The sequence below is a fragment of the Sarcophilus harrisii genome, chromosome 2, assembly GCF_902635505.1.
Source record: "Sarcophilus harrisii chromosome 2, mSarHar1.11, whole genome shotgun sequence".
In the NCBI taxonomy this organism is placed as follows: Eukaryota; Metazoa; Chordata; class Mammalia; order Dasyuromorphia; family Dasyuridae; genus Sarcophilus; species Sarcophilus harrisii.
In genome coordinates this window covers 504014297-504034945 of record NC_045427.1, presented here as the reverse complement: position 1 = coordinate 504034945, position 20649 = coordinate 504014297, and the positions used below count along the sequence as shown (strand labels likewise).

Below are 20649 nucleotides of genomic sequence, written 5' to 3'. Positions count from 1 at the left end.
AGCAAACAGTGGAAGAGGTGAATAAGAAAAGAAACTGGAGAGGAGTTAGAATAATTTAATTTGGTTAGGATGTGGACATGTCTTTATCCAAAATTTGCCAATAGACTAAGATCTTAATAATTAGTGGGAAATCATAATTATATGATAGAATTAAGTAAAAGTTATTTTTTCTTATAAGCATATTATTAAAATACATAGTAATTGGGCTAAAATAATAATATATATTTTATATGTATATATACATACAGGATTTCAAAAGGGTATCAGATTGGATATATTCAAGAAATTCAAAGAAAGGACTAAGCTCTTTCATCCAACCAAGGATTATACCAAAAAAAATCCAGAATCCTATAGGCAAAGGGAAGGAGGATAAGTTGGACAGCCCAGTAAGGCAGGAAGCCTACAGCTTTCTAATCTGAGAATCTTGCTGCCCAAGACACTGCTTCCAGCTCTGATGAGAAATTTAAATCTTCCAACCTTTCAAAGTTTGCAGTATTGTTCTCTGGTCAAGAGCAGGAGAAGAGAGATTCAATCTTCCCATCTCCCCCTCCCTATTTACCTTGCTGCCCTCTGGTTACAGGAATAAGGATCTTGCTCCTCAAGCTTAACTCTCACAGTAAACTCCCTTTTCTGATAAATATCATTTCAGAGGTGTGTCTAATTCTTTCAGCCCATCTCAATTTATTTGGAAATCCTCAATTCCTCAGCTTCTTCTAATTTCATTTAGTGACTCCTCCCAAACCGATGGAAGACATGTACATACCTAATTTTATACTAGTGATTGATGGATTCATTAGTGGAGTTTGGGACTTAAGCACACCTAGATTATACCTTTGATTGAGTCTACGATTCATAGAGGTATTATCACTTGATAAAGTTTTCAGGTTGTACGTCATCTAGTTGTTTATATTAATTACGGTAGATGGATATAGTAATCCCCTACCCTTTAAATACAGAAGAGAACAGAAGGCTGTAGAGGAGGAGACAAATAAGCAGAACAGGTTTGAAACTAGGGTGTTGAATTTATCACATTTTTTTAAACCTAAGCTGTGCATAATAGAGATTTACAGTTTCATATATAGCTCTCTTTTTTCAACTCTTCATATGTGGAAATGCTCATGTTTGCTGGTGCTTATCAAATTCAGAATAATAAGAAATATCTTTTAAATTTATTTAAAGATAAAGTCATTAAGAAAATATCTAGTAATTATTAAACTAGATTGACAAAGTTTTGACTAATAGTGATCTATAAGATACCTGTTTTAATAAAGTAAAAGAAATGATCTTCAGTTAGCTTATGAGTTGCATTTTAAGTACTTAATATTCTAGTAACATGATTTATCTGACATCTCTGGAAATAGAGATGTTTCCCACAGATGAATTTTCCATAACTCAAGTTTACCTTTCAGGTGCCAAATTCAACAGATAGTCATTTTTTATGAAAGCCATTTTACTTGAAAGGTACTAAACATGATTTACCTTTTTCTAGGTGACAAGACTATCTTTTCTCCCCTCCTTCAGTGTCATAATTATTTGTGCCCACCTCTCAGATTCAAACACAAGTCTTTTGACTCCAAGGTCATTCAGCCTTGGTTTGAAGATCTCTAACTATGAGAAACTCCCTTATTGTTTTGCTCTTCTGTTATATTTCAATCAGGTCTGACTCTTCTTTTGGGAAAGGGGGGCTTCTTGGCAGAGTTGTGGAGTGGGTTGCCATTCCCTTCTCCACCTCATTTTACAGATGGGAAAACTGAAACAAATAGGGTGAAGTGACTTGCCCAGCATCGCAAGCTGGTAAGTGTCTGAGGCTAGATTTGAAGTCAGAAAGATGAGTTTTCCTGACTCCAGTTGTGGTACTCTATCCATTGTGCTACCTTCCCTATTGTATAAATGGCCTAACTTTGTGGTGTCCTACATTGTGTATGTTTATTCATTATAACAGTTTAAATAGAAATAAATGGCAGCTAGGCAAACCCTGCTTGCCTCAATTTCCTCATCTGTAAAATGAGCTGGAGAAGGACATGGCAAACCATTCTAGCATCTTTGCCAAGAAAACTCCAAATGGGTCACAGAAAAACCTCAAATGGGTCACAAAGCGTTGGACCTGACTAAAATGACCACAACAACAATGCCAAATAAAAGATGATGGGAGACGGTTGCAAACTTTTTGTTCTCTTAGGTTTGACTCCAAAAGAATTGTTCAGCAGCTTCGAGCCTGTGGAGTTTTAGAAACAATCCGCATCAGTGCTCAGAGCTACCCTTCCAGGTAGGTTGCAGAGATTCTTTGGGAACACCGGCTTATTCTGACAGAGGGGCAGCATTTGTCCTGGGCCCACATCCTCTGGAAGTGCAGGTGAAAACCTCGTAAGCCCTTCTTGCCCAGGGAAAAAGGCATTAGCCTAGGGTAAAGGTGGGCTGTAAGGGAAATAGGCTTCCCACTTGTTGGGCATATTTACAGCTGCTGACCCCAAACTCCACAACTGCTGAGAGAGAGAAGTTTGTATGGAGATGGCAAGGGAAAAGTTCCATAGCAGGGAGACCTGGCAGTGGCAAACTAAAAGAGCTCTGGGTGGCTGGTGAGAAGGATGCAGGATAACGGAGTGGGAGGATGCTACTTGGCTTGGTACCACTGGCCCCAGGATAACCCTCTAGCCCTCCTCACTGCCGCTGTCACTCAGAGGGCCAGTAGAGGCAGTGGCAGAAAGTGTTTTAGGGCATGTGAAAAGAGCACTGCACCCTAAGCATACTGTCATCTGCTGAATTTGAATCTTTTTTCCCCAGGTGGACGTATATTGAGTTTTATAGCCGCTATGGCGTTCTCATGACTCAGCAGGAACTTGCCTTCAGTGATAAGAAGGAGGTTTGCAAGGTGGTTTTACACAGATTAATCCAGGTTAGTGTGTACCTCCTTACTATAGGTCACTTTTTCTTTCTTAGATAATTCAGTTCAACATTTTTTAATCACCTTCTGGATACAAAACACTGAGAAGCTGATTATCTATAAAAGGAGTGGTCCAGATAGGATAATCTGTAAAGTCCCTCCACCTTAGTACTGTGACTTCAAGATGTAAATTTTAGCAGACTGACAAGGGTTCTACCCTCATGGATTTCACAGTTCAGTAGAGGACTATGATACATATACCAGCAGATACAAAACAGTATATGAAGAGTGCATAATCATAAGGACTAGCATTTATGTAGTGTTTTAAGATTTGCGGAGCATTGTATACGTTAACTCATTGATCCTTGTGAAGAAGGTATTATTCTTCCTATTTTACAAATGAAGAAACTGAGGCTGAGAGATTAAGTGAGTCACCTGGGGAAGCATAGCTACTAAATGCCTGTGGCAGAATTCAAACCCAAGATTTAGGGGCAGGGAGGAAGAAGAGGAGGTGATGTGTGAAATGGGTATTTTAAAAAGAAAGTATAGAAATTCAGCAAATGGATGGAATGAAGGGAGGGCTGCAAGCATAGGGAATATAGCTTGAGAAAAAGAATGAAGGTAGGAAAGGGCAAGATGTACCATTTAGCAAAAGAATAGAGTATGTAGAAAGTAGTCTATAGCTAGAAAGATGCAGGGGCAATAAATTGCAGTGGTCATTGGAGTATAATCTGTGACCCCAAACCAAAGCTCTAGATTTATATATCCCAGATAAAAGCGTGGGAGCTTCTCATTACTCTCTGGTTTGTGCTGATACTCCTAGAAAGGATTCTAGGACTGTACAACAAAAGGAAAAGGGCCTGGCTAAGCTATAGAGCAAGTACTTTGGCTAACAAAACATCAAATAGAGGACAGGCTTTATTTAACCTGACCAAAAAAAAAATATGCAGAAGACTCATGCTCCACTTCATAAATGGTCCAGCTATCCCTCTTTCTCTCTTCATTATATCTCTGCTTTCTTTGGAGAATATAAATTCCTCCAAACTTATTAGAGCTTTAAAGTCCTCCCAATCCCAAAGTAAAGAAACTCTCCTTTCCAGTGAGTCTCCCTGTCCTCCTGACAGAGATTACAACCATAGACCTGAAGTCCCTCAGCATGAAAAAAGTATTCAGGATAGAAAAAAATTTAAACAATAACCCTTTTTTTTGACAAGCTCTATCGACCCACAGACCTAGGTAGTCTTCAATTCTTAAAGGTCCATTCTAGAGTTGGTCCCTCCTCCAAGAGAAATTTTGCACTCAAAACCTCCATAGAATTCCTGGACTTTTCATCTCAAACCTGCACAGTCCACATAATTCACAGTGTGGGTGAAAGGCAAGATTTGGATTTACCTTCCACTTTGTGTTTCCTATTATTCCTGGTATTTGTGTCCAAAACCCCTCTTCTATCTAACTACCTTTTAGATACTTGAATTCTCCTTCTTCTTCTCCATTAATTATTATCAGTTAACTATTCCCATTTCTTTCAGAAGTGCTGGTAACCATGGTTTGTACTTATTGTATGACCATAAACTTTTCCCCAAGATTTCAGGTGTCTCACATATATTGTGGAAAATCTGCATATATTAAATCTGGGAAAGAACATGTCTGATTAAGTATACTGTTTTCTCTTCTAGGACTCTAACCAATATCAGTTTGGTAAAACAAAAATTTTCTTCAGAGCAGGACAGGTGGCCTATTTAGAAAAGCTCCGGTTGGATAAACTGAGGCAAGGATGTATTATAATACAAAAGCATATCCGAGGCTGGCTCCAGAGAAAGAAATTTCTCCGGCAGAGAAAAGCTGCTGTGACAATACAGCAATACTTTCGTGGACAGCAAACTGTAAGGTATTGGATTGATGTACATAATGGGAATAGGGTGCTATATATAGTATAGGTGTTTACACACACAAGTAGAGAAGAAATGAAGGATTCTAGGAGCTAATCAGAGGAGTGAGAAGGCTGACTTTTCATTCTGATTTGACCACTGTTTTAATATGTAATCCTAGAGGAATTAATCTATCCTCTTAAATTTAGGTTTTCTTTGGTGACATTTATGTTGCCTCTTCCTCTTAACAGTATAGTGAGTGATATTTTTAAATAAAGATAAATTAATGGGGTAATGAAATTATAAATATTAATTTATGTTCATAAATTTGAGAACTTTGGATCTATTACCTGGAATTCAATTCAATTAAAGAATGTTTGTCAAGTACCTGCTGTATATAAGATATTATGATAGGTTTGGGGGATACAAAGAAAAATAATAATTCAGTCAATCAACAAAAATTTATTAATCGCCTGTCATGTGCCAGACACTCTCTTACATGCTGTAGATAAAGACAAAGGTGAAGTAGCATTTCAAATAACTTGTTTTCTGTTGGCAGAAAGAACATGTATCCATATAAATCTGAATACATAAATAAAGGAAATCTGGGGAGGGTTGGAACATTGGTGATTGGAGGATCAGGAAATAGCATTTAAGCTGAGCTTTGAAGGAAATCAAGAATTCTAAAAGACTGGGGTGAGGAAGGAATGCATGAGAGACAGCTTGTGCAAAGGCATGGAGATATGGGAGATGAGCTATCATGAGTGTTGATCTATTTTGTCTGAAAAGTCTTGAAAGAAAGTAATGTATAATAAACTTGGAAAAGTAAGTTGGATGCAGATTGAGAAGAGTTTTAAATACCCAACAGAAACATTTGCATTTGACTTTTTAGACGATCTAAAAGAAAATCATAGAAATATCTTGAGTGGGATGGTGATATGGTTAGATATGTGGTTGGAGAGAAATCAGTTTGGCAGCTGAGTAGTGGATGGATTAAAGAAGGGAAAGATGAGGCAGGGAATTCCATTAGCTATTACAGTAATTATAGTGATGAGAACCTGTACTATAGAAGTGACCATGTGAACAGAGGAGAGTGGATGCAAGAGCTTTTATAGAAAGAGAAGTGACAAGACTTGCCAAATGATGGCATATGTGGAAGAAAAGAGGGGAATTTATGATGACTGTGAGATTGTGGAATGATGCAGGTGCCCTCAACAGAAATGGGGAATTTCAGATGAAGATTGGGTTTGAGAGAAAAGAAGTTCTATCTTGAACATATTATGTTTGAGATGTTTGTGGAACATCCAGTTCAAAATGTCCAGTGGACAGTTGGGTGATAAAGAGAAATATATATATCCATGAATAATATGTTGACAATTAAATTCATGGAAGCTAATGGGGTCACTATGAAATAGACTATATAGCTAGAAGCCATAGCACATGGCAAGAGCTTTGGGATAGACTCACAGTTAGGATGCAGGATGTGATTCTCCAGGAGGGTGAAAAAAGATAGGGACAAAAAGACAGTCTCTCCCTGAGAGAAGCAGATTTGAAGCCGGTAACCGAGGGAACTTATTAGCCATCACACTGAAAAGTGATCTTTGCCATTGAGGGAAAAGATAAAAAAAAATATTAATAGGTGGAGAAGTTGAATCATCATCTTGCAGTGAAAAGAAGACTGTATGTGGTCTTAGAGGACCTAAGTTCAAATTCAGGCTCTTCCACTGACTTCCAATGTGATCTTGAGCAACTCAATTATTAAGTTCCTTAGCCCTCAAAATTTTATCAAAAATTTTGAAATTCATAATACACTGTTTGTGTAGCTTAACGCAAAGCAAAGCACTGAAAATGCTTAGATGGACTTTAATCAGTTCCACAGGCACAGAGGCTTGGTCCTGGCCTTACTGTTAATTTTTATTAGACCTACACATGCAAGTTTCCGCAACCCAGTGAGTATGCCCTTTTAACTTTACTAGAGTATAAAGGAGCTGGTATCAGGCACACTAAAACAGCAGCCCATGACACCTTGTTTAACCACACCCCCACGGGTTACAGCAGTGACTAACATTGAGCTATAAACGAAAGTTTGACTAAATCATAATAAACAAGGGTTGGTAAATCTATCCACCACCCGGGTCATCGATTAACCCAAATTAACAAAACCCCGTAAAGGGTGTTTAACACACAACCAAACAAATAAAGTTAAAACTCAACTGTGCTTGTCCCCTGTTGATATTAAAATCCAACTTCATTGACTTTACCAATGCTGAAACACTAAAGCTAAAGGTACAAACTGAGATTAGAGACCCCACTTCCCGTAAACCTAGGTAATTAAACAACAAATTACTTTGAGAACTACTAAACAACTTTTAAAACTCAAAAGGACTTGGGGTGCCCTAACCCTCCTAGAGGGACCTGTTCTATTCGATAAAGGATACCCTCACCCCTTCTTTAACAGTCTATATACATAATCAGCTCCCCCCAATAGGGAAAAAGTGGCAAAATCTAAACCATAAAACGTTAGGTCAGGTGTAATATGAAGGGAAGCAATGGGCTACATTTTCTATACTAGAACATAAATTGTCAACAAACAAAGACAGAAGGAGGTTTAGTAGTAAATTAAGAATGAGGCTTAATTAAAACAATGGGGTGTGTACACGGTCACCCTCCTCAATGTAACCTTTTACTTAATTAATCGTCAAAAGGAGAAAAGTTCCATTAAGTTGGAAAGTGTCGGACAAAAAAACAATTAAACATTTGTTTACACCTAAAGATTTACAATCCCAAATTTTGACTGATCTGTCCACAAACAGTATTTTAAATATTTATTACCCCCAAAACATTTATCAGTCTAAAGTATGGTGATAGAACAGACAAATACCGGGCACAATAAGTACGTGAGGAACGTTGAAAATTTCATCCTACAAGCAATAAAAGCAAAGCTTACCTTCTACCTTTTGCAAATGATTTAGATCAAACCCGGACAAAACAATTAAAACCCCTTCCCGAAAAATGATATTTAGAACATTGACAGAAAGCTGTCTGTGTAGCAAAACGAGAATGATTTTAAACAAGGGTGGCCTATAACTTAATGATAACGGTTGTCCAAAAATGAATTTAAGTTCAACTTTAAATTTAACTAATCCTTACCTTTTAAATTTAAATGTTACTCAAAGAGGACAACTCTTTTGATATGTGAACAAACTTTTTCTAGAGGATAATAAACTAACACAAAAAACATTGTAGGCCCAAAAGCAGCCATCAATTAAGAAACCGTTAAAGCTCAAACTTATTCAATCTTAATTCCTATAAATAAAAATTTTATATTGGAAATTTTACTTATTTAGAAGATATAATCTAATATAGTAACCTAAATATTCTCCCCCAAATAAATACAACGAACCCAACTAACCAAACAATAATCATAACTACACCTGTACCTTATTTATATTTTGTTAACCCAAGGGGTATAAAGGAAAAGTTAAAAAGGAATAAAAGGAACAAAGCAAATAGACCCCCTTTTACCAAAAACATCCCTCTAGCACTTCCAGTATTAGGCATTCCTGCCTTGAGTTTACTTTGACCGGGTATCCTACCGTAAAGGTAGCATAATCCGCCTTTAATTGGGGACTAGTATAATGGCACCACAGGGGTTCAACTGTCTTTTTCCCAATCATTAAATTGACCTTCCTTGGAGGCGGGGATAATTATACAAGGCAGAAGCCCTGGGAGCTTAAGTGTTAACTCAACAAATACTAACATTCAACCTTTGGAACAATATTATAACCTAAGTTTGTCTTTGGGGGGTGACCCGGAGCATAGAAAAACCTCTGACTAACGAGATTAACAAATCTAAGTGTAATATTCCAGTAATTGACCCATATTTTGATCAAGAACAATTAAGGGATAACAGGCAATCTATTTGGAGCCCATAGAAAATGGGTTTATTTCGATTTGGATCAGGACATCCAAATGGTGCAACCGCTATTAAAGTTGTTTTTTATTAAGTCCCTCGTGATCTGAGTTTAGACCGGAGAAATGGTCGGTTTCTATCTTAAATTCTTTCTTCGAAAGGACAAAAAATAGAAATTCAAATAAGCCTAAATTAATATATAAATTTATTAAATAACTAAACCAACCTATAACCCCAAGAACAGGTTTTAAATGGCAGGCTTAATTCAAGTTTAAAGCCACCCCAAGTTAAACCCTCTTCTTAATAATGTTTACAATTAACCTTTCTCTATATCTCCCGATTCTCCCTGGATGCCCAACATTAGAATCAAAGTATTAGGCTTTATACAATTTAAAAGGGAAAATTGGGACCATAAAGCCTCTTTAAATTTGCCGATGCGTAAAACTTTCACTAAGAACCCTCCACCCTAACCTCTCCACCTCAATTTTATCATTGCCCTATTCGCCTCTCTATTGCTTTAAAATCGAACCCCTTACCCTCCCAATACCTATTAGACTAAACCTAGGACAGTCCTCTCTTTTCCTTATCATTTATTCCATCCTTGATCGGATGGCTTAACTCAAAATATTTTAATCGGGCACTCGAAAATGCAACTATCTATATGAAGTCTCCTTACTATTTCTCTATCTATCAACTAATCAAGGGGTCTTTCATTTAAAAACAATATCAATTCCCAAAAAACCGCTTATTATCCAACATGACCTCTGCTAAATATGAATATCTCTCCTTGAAACAAACCGGCCTTTATTTAACTGAAGGAGAGTCGAACTACAATGTAAATATCTGCCCCCTTTGCCATATTCTTCCTGGCAGAATACAAACATTTCCTTAAAGCAAATCACAACTATTCATTCTTGGACATCCCTCCCTAACATCTTTAAAACACTATATTTCATAAAAAACTCTTTTCACCAAGCTTTTCTTTTAAGGCATTACCAGTTCGCTATGTCCAATACCATTTTGAAAAACTTCACCAATAACTTTGAATATCCTATGTTCATCTCCTACCAATTCTTTATCCCTTTCCCCCACAAATTAAAATGTCTGATAAAAATATCTTATGGATAAACAATAGGGTGAAGCCCATATTTCTAGGAAATAGGACTCAACCTTACCAAGAACTAAAACCTTAGTCCCCATTACACCATCCTATAAAGGTCATAAATAAGCTATGGGCCCCATACCCAAAATGTTGTTCCACCTTTATAATTCCTCTTTAATTACCATCTAACTAAGTCTTTTATGGAACCTGTCTAACTATTTTCATGAGCACTGATTCACAGCCTGAATAAGTTAGAAATAATACATTAGCTATTATTCCCCTAATAACCCCCCAACCCCCGAGCCCTGAACAACAAAATATTTCCTTACAAGCTACGCTTCTAATTTAAAATATTTGCCATCATTTACAATGCAATCAACAAATCAATAACCAATTCAACTTTTCAGACAATTGGGCCTCCCTCTCAAAACCTTAGTCTGCTGTCAAACTAGGTCTTCCTTTTCACTTTGGTCCCAGAATAACACAAAGGATCCCATAAAGAATAATCCCAAAACATGACAAAAATTTCCCCGTATTCTCTTAAATCCTCCCATAACAAAAATCCTAGTTATCTAAATCCTATCTACTTTAGTAAGGCGGAATCAAACTCATCTGAAGATCTAAACACTCCTCCGCCAATATAATTTTTTCTCAAATCCCCCTACTATTCTATCACTTACTATTTATGTTATAGCTACTCTAACTATATTTCTAACCCTTAACTTATCAAACACTACCAAAATTAAATCCTTAGGGGCCTATGAAACAAATCCACTACAACAACCATCATCATCCTCCTCACTCTTCTATCCTTAGGAGGCCTACCTCCTCTCACCGGTTTCATACCCAAATGACTTATTTTGCAAGAATTAATTAACAACGGCAACATTATAACTGCTACACTAATAGCCCTATCCGCCCTACTAAACCTTTTCTTCTACATACGACTTATCTACGCATCCAGCCTCACTATATTCCCATCTACCAACAACTCTAAAATACAATGATATAACAACTCAATACAAATTACCATGCTAATCCCAACAGCAACAGTAATCTCTAGCCTCTTACTCCCTCTCACTCCACTATTTATTACACTCTCCTAACTAAGAACTGCAATTGAATGCAAATCGAACACTTTAATTAAGCTAAATTCTCTATATAAGCCCCGGCAGCACTTAAGCTACTTCTTCGAATTTGCAATTCAACGTAATTAATACTTCAGAGCCACTAAAGGCTTAGGTTCAAATCAGACCAAGGGCCTTCAAAGCCTTAAGCAGGTGTCAAATCGCCTAGCCTTTGAAGTCATCCAGAGACTCCCCGCCTTTTTTTTCTTACAAGGCTAAGGAGGGCTTACAAATCATTCTGTACTAGATTTGTACTAGATAATCATTGAAAGTTCTTTCAAGTCTAGACCTATAAACACAAGGTTATTTAATTTCTCTGAACCTCAATTTCCCTATCCATAAAATAACCATTTGCTTCCTTCTGAAGTCTTTTAGAGCTCTCAACTTAGCATGTGATGATCATTTTCAAAAGAACAGTGCAATAGTCTTGGGAAGTTCACTGAGAGCAAATTGAATCCTGCCCTTCAGTAACCAACCCCTAAGGGGCATCACACACAGTATTTCAGCACAATACTGTAAATAGTGTTACTGACCATAGCCCTAAGTCATCAAGAAAAGTTTTAAACAATGACTAAATTGGGAAGTGTGATACATTTTAAAAGATTTCCATCAAAGATTAAAATAAATAAATTAAGTAAATTGTTAGGACTGTGATCAATAACATTCATAAGTGAACAGCACATTCTTAGATGATATCAGGGTAATGAAAAGCATCCTACTATAATTAATAGCTTTCTTTTCTATAGTGCTTTAAGATTTTCAAAGTGCTTTTTGTTAATTAGTCCCATTTTATAGGTGAGGAAACAGATTCTGAGAAGTTAAGTGATGTACCCATAAGCTAGTATTTTACCTATTTTGGTTGCCTCTTAGAGATGCTGGAAGGACAAATGAAGGATAAATTGATTTCTCTACTCCTCAGCAACCCCTTAAGGTATCAGGGGCATAATTCATTAGTGAAAAGGGATAGGGCATTTATTAAGGTCCTCTTCTCTTTTTGCCCTATACAATTTCATGTAGTGATCTCATATGGTGACCTCATAAGTTCCCACAGATTCAATTAACATATGTATAAGATGATTCCCACAACTCTGACTTACCTGTCTAACTTTAGTTTCTCCTTGGTGTTATAATCTTCCATCAACAACTATGCATATTTTTATATCTCAAATGAAATGTTCCAAAGGCATCTCAAACTCAACACAACTAATACGTAACTCATTATCTTTCCTCCCAGACCTCCCTCTCTTCTTCACTTTCCTCTTGCTACCAAGTCATAAGTGCAAAACCTGTTTTCATTGTCAGCTCCCCATGCTCCTCAGCCCACATATGCATCCCATTGCCAAATCTCATTGTATCTCCCTTTATGTCACCCCTTAAATACGTCCTCTGGGCTTACACAGCTTTGCCCAAATTCAAGCCCTCATCATCTCATTTCTGGACTGTTGCAGTAACTTTCTAATAAATCTTCCTGATTTCTCCATACTACAAAGCTGCCGAGATCATTTTTCTAAAGAGTAACTTTGACCATGTCACTTCCCCCTCCTCTCATTCAGTAAAATCCGTTGGCTTCCTCCTATCTCCAGGATCAAATACAAAACCCTGTGTTTGGTATTTAAAGCTTTGATAACCTGGCCCCTTCCCGTATTTTCAGTCTTCCGATGCTTCCATTTACTCACTTTGCAATCCAGGACCTGCTGTCCTTGCTGTTCCTTAGGTACATCTCTCTCTCTCGTCACCCTGAATTTGAACTGGATGTACCCCGTGCCTGGAACATTCTCTCCCCTCATCTCATCCTCTTCAAATTTCTGGTTCACTCCCTAGTATTCGCCAGCTGTGAGTGCCTTCCCCTTTGAAATTACATTCCAAGGATCACATATGTATGTATAAATAACGATACATATGCAAACATGCAAAAGGCATATATATATAAGATAGAGAGAACTTTTCTGTGTATCCTGTGCATTCATGTGTATTTGTATGTATGTGAACACACTTGTTTCTGCATGTACAAATGTGGGTGTGAGTGTGCAGACACCTCATGTATATATTTAGTTATTTGCATCATCACATTAAACTTTGAGTTCCTTGAGAACAAAGGCTGCTGTTTGCCTTTCTTTGTCTCCCACATTCATCAAAGTGCCAGACATACTAATAAATACTTGCTGACTGACTGACTGAAAAAACATTATCTTCATTATGTGTCTATGGGTATATGCATTCTCTGATAGTGGTTTCTGATTGAGTCATTGGAAGTAAACTTGGGATCAAAGTAAAAAGATATAAATGCCCACTTTACTTATGAATGTGCTTCAATAAAGCCACTGTGTATACTCTTAGATTCATAAAATGTGTATGTGTGTGAGCTTGCCTGCATTCATGTGTGTATGTATGCGTTAGTGTGCATACTTATACAATATACATAGCATATACAAACTTAATCAGGGTGTGCTGTTCCATGTAACTGAAGGTGACTATTCTCAGCACGGATGGTTTGTGTAAGCCACCTTTCATGGAAACCTTTAAAAATGTAATGTGCACTTCCCATTCTAAGCATGTTACAAACCTTTTGTTGATAATTCAGGACTATTATCAGAACATTGATTATTGGACTAGGAAGAGAAAGACAGGCAGACAGAGAGAAGCAGAGACAGGGACAAGGGGGCAGAGAGAGGGGAGGAAGGAGGGGAGGATGGAAGAGAAGGGAGGGAAGAAGAGAAGGGGAGAGAGAGAGAGAAAGAGAGAGAAAGACAGAGAGACAGAGAGAGAAAGTAAGTTATTATGTGGGTTAATTTTACTTAAGTGTTATTCCTTGTTGTAAGGTAAAGTGTAAGAGCTTGGTATACTGAATAGAGAGTAAGTCTCAGAGTTAGGAAGAGTGACATAGATTAGCTTCAGACTTGGGCAAGTAATTTAACCTTTTAATGACCTAGACAACTCCTTAAAACTTAAGTTATGGAGGAAGTGCTGACCTGCATAGGTAGAGTTTTCTCACTCAGAGTTTTCTGTATCATTGTAGTAATAGAACTGATCACTTCCCCCACAAAAAGAAGGGGTGCAGCTATTAATTTTGTGGGTAGGGCTATTGGTGAAAATGATTGTACCATTAAAACAAGGTGTCATTTTGTTTATTTTTCCCCTGAGGCAATTGGGGTTAAGTGACTGCCCAGGGTCACTTGTTAGTAAGTGTTGAGTGTCTGAGGTCTGATTTGAACTTAGGTCCTCCTGATTTCAGGTCTGGTGCTCTATCCACTGTACCACCTCGCTGCCCGAAGGTGTCTTTTTTTTTTTTTTTTTTTTTTTTTTTAGAAAAAACTTGTGTTTTATAAATATAAAGTAGCCCAGCAGAAGCAGACATTATGTGCTAAACAAATTAACTTTATATTCTTTTTAATCAAGGAAAGCTATCTCTGCCACAGCCTTGAAAGAAGCATGGGCAGCCATAATCCTTCAGAAGCATTGTCGAGGTTATCTGGTCCGAAACCTTTACCAGCTCATTCGCGTGGCCACTATAACAATACAGGCGTATACCCGGGGATTCCTAGCAAGGAAGAAATATCAAAAGGTACAACCAGAATCCAGCATCTTCTTGGGGCCATGATAGTCAAAGAGATTTATTTTTGCTCTCTTGCTACCAATTTCAGTTATGCACAGGAAATATTTTGGAAAGGTCAAGATTGATCTTCTGTATTAACTATTCAAGTAGCTTTGATGTTAGTAGGACCCTGTTGGGAGATTGCATTTTGTAATTTCATTGTTTAAATATACTAGTAGTTGCTGCTTCCTTTCTATAAAATCATAAATCAACCAGTCAGCAAGCATTTATTAAACATCTATCATGTACTGAGCATGTGCTAGGTGCTGAGGGAATAAAGGTAAAAATGAAACAGTCCCTGTTCTCCAGGAGTTCAGGTTCCAAGTACTGAAGTCATTAATGAGCGTGTCTCTGGACTGTTGTGAGAATGTCTAACTTCTTATTTTTCAAGATGTTGAAAGAGCACAAGGCTATAATCCTTCAGAAGTATGCCCGAGCCTGGCTGGCCAGACGCAGATTCCAGAACATCCGACGATTTGTCCTGAATATCCAGCTTTCTTACAGGGTACAACGTTTGCAAAAAAAGCTAGAAGATCAGGTACGTTCCCTTTTCCATATGCATTTGCTCACTATTCTGGTGGAAAGAAAAGATTAGGAAATGTAAAGCCCAGTGAACTTGGAAGGCTTGTTAGAGGACAAAGAGAAGCTTCCCCATCTCTGAAACATAAAGCCTTCATTAGTTTCAAACAATCATTTTTTCCCCTTCTTTAGAACAAAGAAAACCATGGATTAGTGGAAAAATTAACCAGCTTGGCCACCACTCATGCCAGTGATATGGAGAAGATTCAGAAACTTGAATCAGAGCTTGAAAAATTGGCCTTTCAAAAGCGAACATGTGAAGAGAAAGGAAAGAAGCATAAGGAAGTTATGGAAGAGGTAAAGTGTGTGATCTTTTTTTTTCTCTACTTAAGAATTCAGTTGTGATACCATATGGGGAAGAGATGAACTGTTTTCCTCAAAAGCATGTTTCTGTAAAGCAAATCCTATTTTTGCCATTATTTTCCCTGATTTAAGGAAAAATAGTTTCTAAGGATAATGGAATAAAAGGCAGTAAGATGCAGGTCAGAAGGAAGAGAGCAGTAATTGGAGAGAGACTCAGGAAAGTCCTTTCTGTCTCTGAAAACCCTATGTTCCTATGAACTGCCTCCAAAAGATCCTTGAGCAGATTCACTCTCAGAGGTGATCTGTTATTCCCACACCCATTGGGCTAGAAAGGGGGGTCAATTCTATTGTCTGCTGTACAAACACAGATCCCTGAAGGTCTCTTTCAAACTTTGGGATGCGCAGAAAAAGCACTGACTGCTTCTCACATTATTTGTGTCTTCTGCATTTCTCAGAGCTCTAGCTAATAGTGGTTAGACCCAGCAGGCCCTCCTACCATTCCAAAGGGGAGCATTAGGAACATACCTCTTATTATTTCTTCTTTCAAGCCATGCTTCTTTATAATTTTGCAGCATTCACTTTAAATTTGTGTGTGTGGTTGTCCTTTCCATTTACATTGTTGTAGCCACCATAAATATTATTTAAATTAGCTAAAATAAATCATTAATTTTTAAAAATGCAAATTATTCCTTTTCATTGGGGCTATACTATGGCCTGGTTCTGGAGGTATAAACCCAGTAATGGAAGCACTGGGTCAAAGGGCATGGACATTTTAGCCATAAAATGACTGTACCAATTTTACAGAGGACCTTATAGTTTAATTGATTATTGGACTAAGAAGAGAGAGACAGACAGAGAAAGAAAGGGAGAGACAGAGACAGAGAGAGAAAGAGAAAGAGCCACACTTATAGTCTAACTGGATTCTAGAATTCTAATTAACTTAAATTATATTCTGAGAGCCATCAGCTATAAGAATTGAGAATAACAACAGGCACCCTTATAGGTGAGAGAACATACAACAATAGAAATTCCTACTGGTCATAAGCCCATCAGTTTCATATTATGAATTGTAGCTCATTTTGCAATCTAATAAATAAGTCCACTGAGGATTTTAGCCTGACCACAGAAAAATTCATGCAATATGTTTAGAGGCAATCAGGGTTAAATGACTTGCCCAGGATCACACAGCTGAAGCCAGATTTGAATTCAGATCCTCCTGATGCTGGGGCTTATTCTTTATACATTGCATCATCCAGCAGCCCCACATACAATATGTTTAAAAAAAAAAAAACCTTTGCTGAGCCCAAGGAGCCTTGAGATTCCTGCTCCCATCCTTGATGGGTCTTACCCAAAGCTAGGACAGGAAGTGACCCATAACCGTAGTATGATGGAAAGGGAAGTGGTGACTGAAGACCCAGCATCAAACCCCACTTCTCACACTTCCTACCTACCTACTGTATGACCTTACACACGTCACTTAACTTCTCTCAGCCTCAGTATTTTCATCTACAAAATGTAGGTGACCTCAAAGTTCCTTTTAGGAACTTTGGATTTCTAAGTCCAGAACAGATTCCAAAACATTCATTTCAGGGAAGAAAAGGTATAGAGCTATAAAAAAAAAAAAAAAGATATGATGCACATCCAAAAACTAATTTTTCTAGCCTTTTTTTACTGGGATAATGCCAGTTAATCACAGAACTTTTCTTCTCCCCCTTTATTTTTTTTAAAAGAAATTGGCAAATCTTCAGACATACAACAAAGAATTGGAAATGCAAAAAGAGAAGATAGAAAAGAAGCTTCAAGAAAAGACTGAGGAGATGAAAGGTAATATAAAGGGACATAAAATAGTTGGATTTAAAAAAAAGAAAAAAAAGCTTGGGAGTGGAACAGAATTGTGGTTTATGGCAAAAGTGAACCTTGTGCAACAAGAAGCTTACTTGACTATGTTCAGCTGATCAAATAGAGGATGAGGTGGGGTGGGGGAGTATTTCTGAACTGTGAAAAACTATATTTATAATCTAGTAACTACCTTCTCTGGATACTCCTTTTTGGTTACCTGTGGGGGAGGTAGGGGTCGTGGTTAAGTTATAACTGCCCTGAGGGTCCAACATCAGTGCAGAAAGAGGAAGGAAGATTGAAAGTTTTATAGAACCTTGAACTTGAACTTGAAACTTGAAACAAGGTGCTAAGTCAGTGGAATTGATAGAGACAATGGTTGTTTAGCATGGTGCTTAACAGTTCTCTAGTTCACTTAAGTACTTAGTACTTACTATATAGTTCCACAAGATTCACACCTTTAAGAGAGCATATATAAGCTCAGAGCCTCAGCCAGGATTCGGTTGGGGTGATTCAGAAGCCAGAGACCGTGGTTGTGGTCCTCCTGACTCCCCCACAGAAACCAAGACACATCCAGGAGGACCTCAAGAAGCTGATGGAGGCAGAGAACACAAAGGACTGGCAGCAGGAGCTCAAGCTCTTGGAACCAAGGAGAGAGATAGGCCTCTAAGAAAGCCAACCAGGCCCCAGGAAGGAAGACAAGACTTGGAAAGTGACAATAAAGAATTTGGACTTTAAATCCCTGGCTGCATTTGGGGTGATTACTGAACTGAAACGAAGGCTGCCCCCAGAGACCCAAGAAACCTGCTCCCAGAGAACTTTGTGTTTTACAGAAGAGTATTACAAGAACCTAAGTAGAAAGAAGAGAAATTTGGGGGGATAAGATTAAGCGAGGTTGTGTTGGAGACAACATGGTCTGTAATGGAGAACGTAAGGTCACAGGATCTTCCCACATGCTTCTTGGTTGCTCCTTTATCCCATGGGGTGAAATCATTATCTCTAAGGGTCCCCAGCTCTTACTTTGAAAACCACTATTCTAAGGCATTACATTTAAATCACTTTATCATCAGATTGGGAATAAATTAAATTCAGCTAACATTTATTGAACACTTATTGTGTGGAACCAAAATAGGAGTCAGCACCTCAATTATTATTGATTATATATACATCTCTCAGTTTTTAATTCATTGAAATTGGAAGTATGAGCTAAGCAACAGATCTGGCCTGGTCAGCTCTTCTGAATCATTGACCTCGTCTTAATATAAGAGTTTTTCAAACATGCTGGAAGTTGGGGTATGGCAGGAAAGACTAGGAGAATTTATAGCGAAGGGTCTAGCTAGTGATCAGGAGCTATGGAAAATACCATAGTACATAGTTTAGTTAATATAGGGAGAAATAAGTGGAGGTCCAGCAATGAAAGTAGGAGAAGGCAGAGAGGTCCCATGGTTAGGATTGAGAAGTTGGGAGATGGGCAAAGACAGGATAGAAGATCTAAATACTGGAATCATGGAGGAGCACTAGCAAACATCATCTTGACTGTTGATCCCAAGGAAAAGACTTTCATTCTTTGCCCTGTTTTTATGTGATTTTCTGAGTGTGCTACATAAAAGCAGGGGGAAAATAGAAGGTGCACTTGTCGGGCTGTAAATATAGCTTTTCACAATAGCTTTTCATACATGCCATTTTCTTTTGGTCAATCAGATATGGTTGAGTAAATAGACATTTAGAAAGGTTGTTCCAGATTTACTTCTGCCATAAATCCCAATTCTCTCCCAGCCCCAAGCTCTGTTATTGGGGTCATTCTAGGTACTTATTATGGACTTGACTATATAGTCAGAGGCCTACTGTATGAGGCAGAGCAGAGAAGAAAGATTTATAACATTATTTTACATAACATTGAATTTCTCTTAGACTTCCTGGTGGGATTTTATTTCACCCCATTTCATACAAGACAATAAAATCATCAATGTGGCAGTGAAGAAGCAACCTGAAAAATCACAATCACAATCTGATAGCATAGTGTTTAGTTGAGACAGTTTTATACATCTTTTATAAAATGAGATGGAGGAAGGAAATTAAAAAAAAAACTCTTAAAACTAGTTTCCAAATTAGCATGTCTCTATTAAAGGCAGGGAGTGGGGAGAGGGTAAGGGAGGGGAGTGAGACAGAAACAAACATAGACAAATCTCCTTCCCTTTACAAGGTCCCTCAAATAAGAACTATTTAATAACACCACCAGAATTTTTTCCTATTTTTATGGTCTGAAGTTTATTGTTCAGTTATTTTTCATTTGGAGTCTCCTTGGCAAAGATACTGGAACGATTTTCATTTCCTTCATGTAATGTAATCATGTAATGAGGTAACTGAAGCAAGCAAGTTAAGTGACTTGCCCAGGATCACACATTTAGTACATGCCTGAGGCCAGATTTGAATTTGAAAGATGAGTCCTCTTGACTCTAGGGCTAATACTATTTTATATAATTGATTATCAGAGACATAATGTGACATAGTGCATATAATGCTGGACTTTGAATCAGGAAGTCCTGGGGTCCAGTCCCTCTTGTGATTTGTATTGTGTGGCTTTGGGCTAATCAGTTAACTCTCCAAACTTGTACCTTCTCTAAGTTTAAATTATAAATGTGATATAATCTGCTTTAGTGGAAAGAATTCCCATGTCAGGGAAATTACAAATCCTTGATGTATTGATACATGATTACTAGGTATTTGGTATTTTTTTGAACATCATTTCTCTCTTTACAGATAAAATGGAAGACCTCACAAAGCAGCTTTTTGATGATGTGCAAAAAGAAGAAAGACAAAGAATGTATGAATTACAATTTGTTTTAAAACTACCCTCTTCTTACTTTCTCTGTCTTCTTCTATACTGTGTCTATCCTGCACATAGCCATTATAGATGTATTAATTTAAAGCTACAAAAGACCTTATGTATCATTTAGTTCAGCTTCCACCCCCTTTTAATTTTTTTTTACAGAGGCTCAGAGAGGTTAAGGGACTTATATTAAATCACAGTGCTAAAATATAGAACTGACAGTCTTTCCACTGTACCACACAGGTAATGCAAATTGTAAGTTACTCAGACATAGGAGGTTAGGGAGTTTCTGTAGAATAGAGCTTAATTGTTTTAAAATCTAAGGTACATGTGACAGTTGGAAAAAAAGAAGTACCACTAAGACAGTACTACTCTGAAGAAATCAATTGCTGAAGCTGTCAACAATGAATCACACTGCAGGGACCAGCCAGGACTTCCAGTTCTTCCTCTAATGCAATCATTTCCTCACTCCTTTCTGTGGAAAGTTTTAGTTCTTGCCACCCCTTCCTATTTGTAGAAAATTGCAAAATTAAGCTTATTTTTAGGAAACAGTCTCCAAACCTTTTTTGTGCTTTATCCCTGATATCCCTTTATATTATATTTATTTATAATTATATT

At 37.6% G+C, this 20649-nt stretch overlaps 1 protein-coding gene across 3 annotated transcripts in view; it reads left to right on the top strand.

The window, feature by feature from the left end:
- MYO5C (myosin VC) overlaps positions 1-20649 on the top strand; it is a 139926-nt gene that overhangs the window by 72877 nt on the left and 46400 nt on the right. For all 3 annotated transcript variants that reach the window (XM_031955213.1, XM_031955214.1, XM_031955215.1), the window contains 8 exons: positions 2180-2266; positions 2782-2893; positions 4558-4769; positions 14288-14453; positions 14875-15021; positions 15195-15359; positions 17096-17189; positions 19962-20025. In XM_031955213.1, coding sequence (XP_031811073.1) covers positions 2180-2266; positions 2782-2893; positions 4558-4769; positions 14288-14453; positions 14875-15021; positions 15195-15359; positions 17096-17189; positions 19962-20025 — 1047 coding nt within the window. The remainder of the gene's footprint in view (positions 1-2179; positions 2267-2781; positions 2894-4557; positions 4770-14287; positions 14454-14874; positions 15022-15194; positions 15360-17095; positions 17190-19961; positions 20026-20649) is intronic.